We start from the raw sequence: 12,517 nt of genomic DNA, 5'->3' as shown, positions 1-12,517 counted from the left end.
ATAGGTTTTTTTTTCATTTTTAATGTATGTTTGGAATTATTACATAATTATTATTTCTACTTATAATGGAAATGGAAATGGAATTATTATTTCTACTTATAATGGAAATGGAAATAATTTCACCAGTAAAATGGAATTTGTTTGGAATTTTGGTAAATAGTTCATAAGATTTTGGGGTAGCTTTTTTTTTTTCATCTGCATATCCTTTTTATTTATATATTGATCAAAGTAATACAGAAAAATAGAAAATAAAAAATGGCCAAAATGTTTGTATTAAAGAAAGGAGTTCTCTGAGCTAGGTCAACCTACTTCCAATTCTTACTTCCCAGAAGGAACCATCTTTCTTACTTTTATCCCTATCTTCTAGTATTCCTTTCATTTTTTAATGTAACCTGTTTACATTGCTATTTCTTGATTTCCTAGTTTCAAAGACGACCTGTTTAATTACTGTTGTCGAATATGAAGCATTACCTCTCTCCTGTCTCGCTTTCCCCTCTCTCCCATTCCCTCCCCCACTGCAAGCCCGTACTTCCTCTCTCCGGCGCCTCCCACGAGAGGTCTGTCATCTTGTCTTGTTGCTGCTGTTAAATCAGTATTTACTGTTCACACCAAACATTATTAACAAGTGAGCTATGCACAACAATCCCATTTCTTCTTGTGCAGTCACTTTTTCCATTTTACTTAATGATGCTGCGTACCTTGTATTAAATCCCCTCAAACCACTCCAGCATAGAACTTGACCATTCTCTGACACGTCGCATATTCTGTCCATCTGACCGTTTCTTAGCAATGCCCTTCATGGATCTCTCCCTCATGGTCCAGCCTGGAAACTGTTCCCCAGCTTCTCTGGGGCTGTTGCACAGAGACTTGTCCTCATCATCCTGCTGGGAATTCACTTTGTGTCTGTCTTACGCAGGGTCTTCTACGTTTATTTTCCTTTTTTCTTTTCCTTATTATGTTGGAGGACATTCACCAGTCTTTATTAGATACACAGATTTATTTCCCCTCAGACTATTTCCTATTTCCTTTGTTGTTACTGTTAAAATAGCTGGTATAAATCATATTTACTAATCTTTGTATGTTATCATTTCTATAAGTTTACTTTCTCTGACAGCTTTTGGGATCTTGTTTATTTCCAGCGTTCTGAAAAGTTTTGATGTGTGTTTGGGTCTTATTTTACTTCTTGCCCCAGGACTGATAGGCTTTCATCATTTAGAAGTGTATGCCCTTTGAAAATAAATAAATAAAATAAAATAACATATAGGTTCTTTAGTTCTTAGAAATTTTGCTTCGCAATCTGATGTATAACTTCTTCCTGTCTGATTTTGGTTCTCTCCAGAACTCTCATAATTGGATTTTGAGTATCTTGGGCAAATCCTCTAACTTCATACTTTTCCTGTTCACATTAATCATGTTTTTTTTTCTACTTGGAGATATCCCTTTTCCTCCCTTCCGAGACTTTGAGATATTAGCTCCTGCGATATATCCTTCATGCATCAACTTTTCGGTAATCATTTCAGTGTCTCTAGGCTCATTCTGTGTTGGAAGCTACTGTATTTGAACTTGTAGGTCACTGTTTCAGTTTTCAGCTTCGCCAGTGCCGTATTACATTGCCTTCATGAGATTCATATTTTGGATCTTTTTAATTTCCAAGAACATTTCTTTGTTCTTGGATTATTCTTTGGAAATCTCTTCTTAACTGTCCTTAAGAACCCCGGTTTCTTCATTTAATCTGCCTCAATGATAGCCATATGCTTTTCCTACTTGACATGCCTCCCCTAAGCGGCCGACTTGTGTTAGAAGAAGTGCCATGTTCAATGAAAGCAGGCTTGTTACAATGAAAGCAGGCTTGTTACCTCAGAAGCCTGTCAGATTGGGCTCTGGATCTTCTGTCACTACTAGCACAGCAAGATAAAGTAAAGAGAGTGATTCAAACTTTGCCAAGAAAGCAAACTCCCTTCAGAGCTTCCAAGCCGCCGTCTTCCCTGTCATTGCAACAACTCCGGTGGGCCTCCTCCTTCTGGTGACACGGGCACCAAAACAGAATCTTCAGGAGTGACCCTCTTTCTCTGCTCTCCATGTTGGTGTCCATGTCATTAGTTGTGTGAACTCAACGTGGAGGGGCAAGAGAGAGGAAGCCGAAGCACTTGCTTTAGACATCAACCTCCAGAACTTACCATGTCTTAGGAGAAGTGAGGAGCCATTGTAGATCATGTGTTTGCTTATGATCTATGGAATTTTTCACTTTTATGCATAACCAAGGAAGTATAATTTAAGCAAGTTTTATTTTTAAGCATAATTTTCCATTTTAAGCCTAATGGTTCCTTAAATCAACCATTCCTATAGATAGCTTGCCTGTTGGACTCTAAGGCAATAATCAATGCACAGAATTTCCCTGGAAGCAGAATATTCTAACTGTAAGAAAAATAGGGGGAGGAAAGAGACAACACATAGAAATTCCCCTGTTGGGTCCAAACCTGTGGACTAAAGAAGGAAAGTACCAAGGGCAGCCTATGAAAAATTCTACAACACGGTTTTGACAATATTTGAATAGACACATTAGAACTAAAAATGAAACGTGCACTGAAGATTCACTTTTTCTACAACAGAACATGTAACTGATTATCTTACAATCTTTCTGGACATTACTCGCTGAATGATTGAAGAGCCAAGCATATGTCACCACAGCTGATTCTTAACCCCTGGGGTTCCCTGTAGCCCTTAAGCCCAGTGGATTCCAAAATGCTGTTCATTAAACCAGTTAAACTGCGCTGGTTTTATTAAAGCTCCCCAATGTGGGCTAATTATGACCTTTTTCATTGCTCACACAAAGCAATATATTTAGAAGGGCTTGATCGATAAGACAGATTTCTGCTACATGTTTTGCTTTGAGGGTACATCTGCAATCCTTCCCAAAAATCTATACTTATTGATACTAGTGCATTTCCTCTTGATACACACTTGATGCTCATTAACAATCTGTTCAAAAGCTGGTGGTACACTCATTGTTTATAATGCCGATGAGGATACGTACCCATACCATAAACTTTTGAAGATCAAGACAGTAGTAAACACTAATTTCAGGGGAGCGGTTGCATCCGAGGAGAGTGGCAGGGGTCTGGGGTCAAGCATGAACACGCTAAGGTCAGTGCGGGATTTCTCCCCCCTTGACACTGTTGTTGTTTGGGGTCATCTGTCCTGGGGGCTTGCCCTGTGTATTACAGGATGTTCAGGATCCTTGAACCCTACCCACAGGATGCTGCTGGCACCTCTCTTCCTAATGGTGACAACCAAAAAATGCCTACAGATATGGCTGTGTGTTCCCGAGGGCAGGGAAAGGGAATCCCCACTGATTGGGAAGTTGTGCTTTGATCAGAGCGGGAATGCTCGGTTGGTAGTGGAGTGGAAGGCTCACAGGTGTCCATTTGTACGTGGCGCTTTGTAATTTGCTTAGAAGTTACGTACATGTACTCGAGAGAGTGCGCCTCCGTGTTCTCTCCTAAATGTCCTAAAGCTGCAGATAACCTCCTTGCAGCAGGTGACTTTCTGGAAGTCACCTTGGAGACAGATTCTGTTTGATCTGCGTCACGATGATTCACGGAGAGTGTGGAACTTTATTTTTCACTTTCCAACCAGCGCACCAGCATATTTCCTCGTGTGTCATTATGATGCGTATTTTGACAGGATGTTTATTTTAAATCTTCAAAGTCTGAAACATTTAATTATGCAATTTGGGCAACCGGCTCTTGCTAAAAATTGCGCGGCTTTTAGGCCAGAACTGAATATTCCCGTCAAATATCAAAAATGTATGTAGAAAGGGGGCAAGACGTCAAGTCATGTGCACACAAAATAAGGTACAATCTTGTCTGATTAATACGATAAGAATAAGTCGGGAAACAGAACCCTTCAAAAACCAGCTTAAATAACAAGGAACTTATTCTAGGGATTGAGAGGAGCTCAGGGTTCGAAGTGACACTGGGTTTGGGGGTTTGGCCTGCCAAGTATTATCTCTCCTCACCCCCCGCCCGACTCATTTTGTGACTCATGATTGAGGAAATCGTATTGGCTTGGCATAGGTCAGGTGTCAACCCTTGGTCTAGCTCTGAGATGTTGAATTAACTACTGTTCAACAAATGCCTAAGATTATTTGTAAAACTTTTTTTTTTTTTTTTTTTTTTTTAGGAGCGGGAGAGAGCAAGAGCATGCGAGTGTGGGTGGGGGAGTGGGGTGGGGGAAAAGGAGAGAGAGAATCTCAAGCAGGCTCCAGGCCCAGTGCAGAGCCCATTGGGGCTCAATCTCATGACCCTGAGACCATGACCTGAACTGAAATCAAGAGTCAGTCACTTTACTGTTGACTGAACCACCCAGGAGCCCTTTGTGAAACTCTTTCTGATCAAAATCTGAGTATACAGATTTTTAAGCTGTTGATAATGGTGCGGAAATACTGACATAGTCGTATCCTCGAAATCATGTAATAGGCGCGTTTGGAAGGATGGTCCCCAGGGGTCTGCAGTGTAGGGAGGCATCAGTGACCTTGAGGTTCACTCATGTATCGTCATCCACAGCCGAACAACGAGGTACTCTGAAATCTGACAGTAAAGCAAATTAGGGTCTCTGAAAAAGAACAATGCTGTAGGTGAGATCGCTATCCATTCCACTAAATGGGATATGGGACAGATCTCTGATAAGCAAATTTAATGCTGTCCAGTCTTAGGGGAAGGCTTTTGAGAAAAACACATTTTTAAATGTGCGCTTGTGGCAGTCAGCTTGATTCCCCAAAGTAGTAACATTAATCTCCAATTCATTGTGATATTATACTTTTTACTTTAAATAAATTTTAACTATTACATTTTTAGTCCCGATTTTCATTTTCTTTACTAATTTCAGTGACATATTTTCTTCATTGAAATTATGCACAAAATAAGCATAGTATTATCTGGCTAATACCATAAGAATAACAATTTTGGCAAAACAGTAAAGAAGCAGACCTCCCTGAAAGCAGAAGCATTCTCTTACATTTCAACAGAACATCTCCGTGAAAGCTGAAAGTGGTTGTAATTAGCAGTTTGAGATTTCTTTAATGTTCTACTTTCCATGAAGGATATAAAACATGGGAATTTTCTGTACCTCTTTATCTTGATCGGTGCAACCAGTTAGGTCCTGGCCCACCACCTTGACCGTGGTAGCATGTTGGTAGCTTTTTTTTTTTTTTAAGATTTTATTTATTTATTTGACAGAGATCACAAGTAGGCAGACAGGCAGGCAGAGAGAGGGAGGAAGCAGGCTCGCCGCCGAGCAGAGAGCCCAATGCAGGGCTCGATCCCAGGACCCTGGGATCATGACCTGAGCCGAAGGCAGGTGGCTTTAACCCACTGAGCCACCCAGGTGCCCCACAAGTGCACATTCTTGATTCATCACTTTGGGCATCTGGAAACACTCTTTGGAGTTGGTAATAAGTCCTGCTAACCATCGGTCAAACAAATAGATGACGGGACTGAAATGGGAGGGTCTTGGAGATTCAGACCCCACCACCACCGACCTCGCATCCACCAGCCAGGGGTCCTCGTGGGCCGCAGGTCCTGCGATGAGCATCTCTTTGGCATCCTGGGGCCTCGGCACAGTGGGTCATGGACTGCAAACAGGCTGAAGGAATAGTCTTCCCTCTTAAAAATCGAATCTAAGAAAGCAAAAACTTTTCGATGCTGTTGAAGAAGATGTATTTCTTTGCGTCAAGCGAGCCTTCAAAGATATTCTGTGATCTTGTTCGTCTGTAATATTTAAAGGGCAGTTTCATAACATGAGTGACCATCCTTGCCGATTATTCTAGCAGTGGGGCACCTGGGTGGTTCAGTCGGTTGAGTTTCAGGACCCTTGTTCCTCTCAGGTCATAAGTTTTCATGGATCGTGGACCCCATACTGGGTTTTGCCCTCAGAGGAGATTTTGCTTGATTGCTTGACAACAATCTTCTCCTGCGCCTCCCCCCTACTTGAGCATGCGCTCTGTCTGTCTCTCAAATAAGTAAGTCTTTAAAATTAGAATTAAATTAAATCCGTAGAATTAGAATTCTCTAGCACAGCCCTAGGGAATAAAGTCAGATATAGTTTGTGCCTATAATACTGCCCCCGCACGAGTGGTACATTAAAAACTCTAGTGAGGGGCGCCTGGGTGGTTCAGTCAGTTAAGTCGCTGCCTTTGGCTCAGGTCATGATTCCAGGGTTCTGGGATCGAGTCCCGAATTGGGCTCCGTGCTTGGCAGGGAGCCTGCTTCTCTCTCTGCCTCTGCCTGCTACTCTGCCTGCTTGTGCGCTTTCTCTCTGTGTCTCTGTCAAATAAGTAAATAAATAAAATCTTTGAAAATTCGAGTGATTATATTTTATCATCCAGAAACATTGAATTTTAACTGTATCTTTCTAACACATATAAAAAGAGAGTAGGATGAGGCTAATCTCTGTGACCAATCAACAAAAGTATTTCTTAAGTGCCTGTAAAATAAATTGTTCGGCTAAACATTGAATAATATGCATGTAATAAACAGGGACATGTTGGCTATGACAACGTACCTATTAGGTATAAATTAAGATAAAGGCATATATCTTCAGAGACAGATGGAGGATATATTGACAGAAAAACAGCATTCTTCCTGGGAAAGTAATACTCCACAAACCATACACAGGCAAGCATTTTCCAGCTGTACCATCAGACAGTTTCTGTTGACTGACTGATGACACCACGTCCAGTAGTTTGTCCCTTGAAATGGGGAAAATACAACAACATCCCCGGAGAGATTGCCCCAGCACAGCTGTGTTGGTGCCGGGCACACATGGTGTTGAGCAAAGGGTCGTTACCGTTACTGCGCGTTGCTTAGTCATCTCTGCACCCAGCTCCGCAGGCCTCCCGGCAGCTGGCCCCAGCCCCAGGCAGAACTCTGAAGTCATTTGTGTCTTTTGTGCCCCTGGCCCCCCCTTGGAGTTCCCTCTTGACCTTTTGGATACTCACTGCCCTCTCACTGTCTGAACAATCCCAATCTTTTTTCTCCCCTCCCCTCCCCTCCCCTCCCCTCCCCTCCCAAGGGGGACAGTGGGGCAAGGACAGAGGGAGAGAATCCTGAGCAGGATCCGTGCCCAGCATGGAGCCCGATGCAGGGCTCAGTCTCACGACCCCGGGATCGTGAAAACAGACAAAACCAAAAGTCGGTTGCTTAATTGACTGAGGCATCCAGGGGTCCCAACAATCCCAGTCATTTTAAATATTACGCTTTAGGAGCCCCTGGGTGGCTCAGTCAGTTAAACTTCTGGCTTTGGCTCAGGTCATGATCCCAGGGTCCTGGGATTGAGGCCCGCATCAGGCTCTCTGCTCAGTGGGGATCCTGCCTCTCCCTCTCCTGCCCACTCGGGTGCGCCTGCTCTCTCTCATTATCTCTGTCTCGCTTTCTCAAACAAATACATAAAATCCTTAAAAATTGCACAAAATAATTGTGTGCCTGAACTTGACTCAGCCACTTGAGGTCTTGTGTTCCTAATTTCACATATCATAGTAGCTGAGGTATATTAGATAGTAAAGGTTTGCTCAAGGGAAGCTGTTCCTTTATAGGATAATTGTAGGCATCAGTATGTAACTGTAGAGGCTCTGGCTAGAGCATCACACAAGCCCCATCCATGGTCGCTGAAATCACACTGTTTAGGCTAAATTTCCAAGTAAAGTGCCACAGTACCCTTAGGGCCACAGCTGTGCGGTGTGCTACAGAGAGGTCAGAAGGGACAGTCCCCGTGGGCCCCTCAGATGGCTCGGGGTTCCCTCCCGGGGACCAGCAGGTTGGAGCTGCAGCAGACCCGAATGAGAGCACAGGGATCTAAGAACTAAAACACAATCCAATGCCAGGTTTGTGTTTTGACCCAACTTTGTGGGTCAAATTTCAGGCCCAGTGTCCCAGGCCAGGAGGCGAGAGCCAGCCAGCATCACAGAGGGATGAAGTTGTTTCTAGTCCGAACGTGAAGGCAGGCGAAGGCTTGCCCGGAGACCCCTGTCGTGGGTAGAGTCTGAGGCACGCACCGGGGTCCCCTGCATTATCTTCCTTCCAGAGATGAGAAGATGCTTCCCTCAGTGCTGCTCAGCCTAGTGGGCTGAAGGGCACAGCCAGCCAATGTGGCCTCGAGCTCTGTTGGTGGATTGAATTATGTCCCCCAAAAAAGAAGAGCTAAAGGCCTAACCCCTAGTCCCTCAGAATGTGACCTTATTTGGAAACAGGGTTTTGGGAGATATAATTAGTTAGGTGAGGACCCATGGCCGTGGGGTAGTCCCTGGTCCAACAGGACTAGTGTCCTTGTGAGTTCAGGAAAAGCAGACACAGGGCATGCCTCCCTGGGACAGTGGGTGGAGGTGGCAGGAAAGCAGCTGCCAGCCAGGGGACAGCAGAGATTCGCCAGAAGCTGGGGAGACACAGGAGGGAGTCCCCCCTGTAGGTTTCGGGGGAAAGATGGCCCCTGCCAACACCTCGATTGTGGACTACCAACCTCCAGGACTGAGAGACAATCACCTTTTTTTGTTCCAAGCCATTCAGTTTGTGATACTTTGTTAGAGTGGCCATGGGAAATGACACGTCCCCAAGACACATGCTCTTCTCCGTCCGCTCACGGGCGCTGGCAGCTGTGTGCTTGGGGGACACGGGGGATACCACAGCGTCCGCGCAGATGTGGATCTCTCCATAATTGCCATGGCCACCACCCACTGGGGCCATTCGGACCCTGCTCTCCCCAACTGCTCCTCCTCTCCGTAACCCTCCCTGGATGAGACGAGGCCTGCGTGCCCGGAGGCTGAGGCAGCCCACCTGCGCACTCTTTTCCCCTCCATCCTGCTCCGGCCCCGCAGCCTCTCTTGCCATCCCCCTGGCACAGGGCCGGGTGCACGCTTGACCTTCCTTCTCCCAAGAGGAACAGATGAAGCGCAGAGTACACCCCACTCTTCCTTTCTGGTGTTCTGGAATATACCTTTATGCATACGATGTTCTGTCTTTCCCTGCTAATGAAGATCCTGACGATGAAGTAGGCCACCAGAATACATCCGCTTCATTAATATCCAGCGTCTGAAAACAAAGTAGCTTTCTTCATTAAAAATATGCATATAGGCCTATTCTTTTAAAGATGTGGAAATTTAGGATTTCTTTAAGGAGCATCTGGGTGGCTCAGTTGGCAAAGTGTCTTGACTCTTGATTTCAGTGGTCTCAGGGTCGTGAGATCGAGTCCCACATTGGGCTCCATGCTGAGTGCAGAACCTGCTTAAGATTCTCTCCCTCTCCCTCTGCCCCTTCTGACCACTTCTCTTTAAAACAAAAAAAAAAAAAAAGAAGAATTCATTTAAACTGGATTGCATTTCTTTAAGTTTAACTGCATTCAGGCTTCCAGTTATGGAATGACTAATTCATGGGAATTAAAGGCACAGCATAGGGAAGAGTCAGTGATGTTGGAACAGCATTGCGTGGTGACGCATTGACTTGTGGGGTGCAGGACATCAGGTATAGACCTGTTAGGTCACTATGTTATAAGCCTGAAGCTAACATTGTGTCAACTACACTCAAATAGAAAAACAACCAGTAAATAGATTGAATTGCATTCAGTGGACAATATGCTCTTTTTGAGAAGTGGTGCATGCATTGTTCTGAGGCAGGACTAGGTAACAGCATGACAGCTGATTTTTGTAAGGCTTGAATAATTGTTGCTTAAGTTAAGAACCATCAGATAAAGACAGGGCAGGAGGAGGCCAAGTTCAAAGTTCATAAAAAGGGAAAATGAGGAAGGAAAAGCCACTGCAGGGTCAAGGGTGAAAATAGTGCATAGAAAAGCACAAGATAGCTAGTTTTTTGCTGAGGAGAGTTGTGATACTAAACAGGGTGATCCTTTGACTGATTGCAAATTTGTATGAAAATGACTGCAAAACTAGAAGAGTCTGGTGCACGGATCTCACCAGCTGGGAGGCCAGCGGTGGAGCTGGGATTTGAATCCCATCTGACTGGAGAGGCCGTGTCCTTGCCTCTTGACTCCAGCCTCCTCTGCACAAGTGTCCCTTCTTATTTTCCTTTGAGAACAAAGTAAGTTCTCCAGGGCTTTCTATGCACCAAACTAATGCAGATGTTGGGCCGGCCTGAGTGCCAGCTGCGATCATTGCAAATCATGAGCAGTGTTGCCATGTCTGGTTGCAAGTTCAAGGCCTGACCATGAGGCTGACCAGGATCTCCTTGAACCCCCCAGGCGCAGAGGTGACCTACATGAACATGACGGCCTACAACAAGGGCCGGCTCCAGTCCTCCTTCTGGATCGTGGACAAGCAACATGTCTACATCGGCAGCGCTGGCTTGGACTGGCAATCGCTGGGACAGGTAAGCTTTCCACGTTCCGTAAACTCAGAGCCACGTCGGCGTCAAAGCTCCCTGCTCCATAACGCACATGGGCTGCTCCGTCAGGGTGTAGGAAATAAAATACAGTGCCGATTATTTTTCACTGGAAGTTTTAATAGGCTCCCCTCCTTTTGATATGAAATGAGAACCCTTTCCTTGACAGAGTCACCTTCCCCCCAAAGCAGCATGGTTTCAGGGCTCTTATAATTCAGATGCTACACCCAGATTCTGTAGGTGGGTTGGTGTGTGCTTTATGTTATCCGGACCGAACTGTTCAGCATGAGATCACATACTCTATGAAACAGCAGAAAACATCAATTCAGCGTAGACCGTATGTTTTAGAACAGTGATCATTTGTGTTATTCCTCGAGTAGATCTTCACATGACGGTGTTACCTCCTCTTGGCAAATAAGTCATTTCAAATGTTTTGAAGATACACTTGAACCATTTTCATGTATTCATTTCTGTCGGGTGATCCCTGGAGGATGGCAAACCAGCTTCTTCCCACTAGTCAGCCGGTGGCTGGAAGGTCTCGATCCTTGGGGGACATAGGAGGATGGGCAGGTCAATCACACATGCCACGTGGCCCATACACACCTTTGGTTGAACTCTTAATGTTCAGATCCCTGAAATTACCAAGTGAATTATACTGTGTTTCTTATGGGAAAGAGAGCGTGGATGTGTAGACAGACACAAGGGCCATAACTTGTAAAGAAAGATACCAACTATGTAGGATAAACCTGAGAGAGGGTAACAGGGTGTTGGTACGGTCGGCTTCCAGCTGATTCACCATTTGCCTCCCAGTTTCCACCATTGTCTTGTTTTTCTTCTTAAAATGCTACCCTTCGGGCACGCAAATTCTGTTCTTCCATTTTTCCGGTGGAGGCAGCTGTAAAAGAAGTAGCCAACGGGCAAATCAAATACTGAAATAAAGAACTAATACTTCCCTCTCCAGGAAACAGACAGTGTAGAGCCCAAGTACAACTGAACTAAGGTGGATTTTCCTAGTTTTGTGTTTAAAGGATAGTCAGGGTCATCCAGTCTCGAAGCTCAAACTGTTGTTTCTGAGAAGATGGCCTCACCCCAGCAAGAAGGAACACTGAAGAAAGTTTCCCAGTCAGTTTTGGGAGAAGTCACCATCCAAAGTTGACAAAACATCCTTTATTTTATATTTGCTTAGGAATTTGAAGGTGCTTCCTACTGATATAAAAATGATTCTGAACAAAATAATAGTATCGATTAGCAATCGTGACAGTAATAACTCTCGAATATTATACACCAGGTGCTCTGCTAAGCCATTTAAGTAGATTACTTAAGTCTCACGGTGATCCTATGACGGAAAAAGATTTCTGTTCCTGTTTTGAAGATAAGCAGACCTGTGCCCAGAATTGAATTTTGGTATTAAAATTTTTAGGCCGTTCCTTTGAGTATTAATTCTGATATGAACAACATAAATTTTGATTTAGTAGATCTCATGTCTGATGGCCCTTCAAACGTGGAGAGAAAAAATATGGATTAGGGGCACCTGGGTGGCTCCGTTGGTTAAGGGTCCAACTCTGGATATTGGCTCAGGTCATGAGCTCAGGGTCCTGAGATCCAGCCCTGCATTGGGCTAGATGCGAGGTTGGAGCCTGCTTGGGATTCTCTCTTCCTCCACCCCTACCTGCTACCTCCCATGTGTGTGTGCACACCCTCTCTCTGTGTCTCTTAAAAAAAAAAACACAAAAAACCTAATCAATTAGAATAAAAAACATGGATTACAGCAACTTCGGCTGTACAGAAACAAGAAGTAAGGCAAGGATAGTATTATAGTCTGATTTATAGAAATATCTGAGTTCATCTTTTGCTAATCATTTTTTGCCCAGAAATTCTCAGCTGAGCCTTTTATAATAAATAGATAAAATTAGTTCTGTAACAATATTGATTACATGTAAATTCTGCTGCTAAGCAATTTTTAACTTAAGGATCATTTGCTTTTTTTTTTTTTTTGCTTCAGAAAAATGCACTTCCCCACCACCAAACTTTATTTCATTTGATATTAAGTGAAATTATCAGATAGGGTTTAAAGTTCTGTGAATTCCGTTTGAATAGCATTTGAATAATTGAAGTTTAGTGACATTTTTCTCCAA

General features: G+C 44.0%; 1 protein-coding gene across 4 annotated transcripts in view; it reads left to right on the top strand.

Moving 5' to 3' along the window:
* Positions 1 to 12,517, top strand: part of PLD5 (phospholipase D family member 5) — a 394,554-nt gene that overhangs the window by 273,104 nt on the left and 108,933 nt on the right. For all 4 annotated transcript variants that reach the window (XM_032317256.1, XM_032317255.1, XM_032317257.1 and 1 more), the window contains one exon: positions 10,243 to 10,370. In XM_032317256.1, the coding sequence (XP_032173147.1) occupies positions 10,243 to 10,370 (128 nt within the window). The remainder of the gene's footprint in view (positions 1 to 10,242; positions 10,371 to 12,517) is intronic.

Source organism: Mustela erminea, chromosome 17 (genome assembly GCF_009829155.1).
Source record: "Mustela erminea isolate mMusErm1 chromosome 17, mMusErm1.Pri, whole genome shotgun sequence".
NCBI classification, from domain to species: domain Eukaryota; kingdom Metazoa; phylum Chordata; class Mammalia; order Carnivora; family Mustelidae; genus Mustela; species Mustela erminea.
This window is presented reverse-complemented; position numbering and strand designations above follow the sequence as displayed.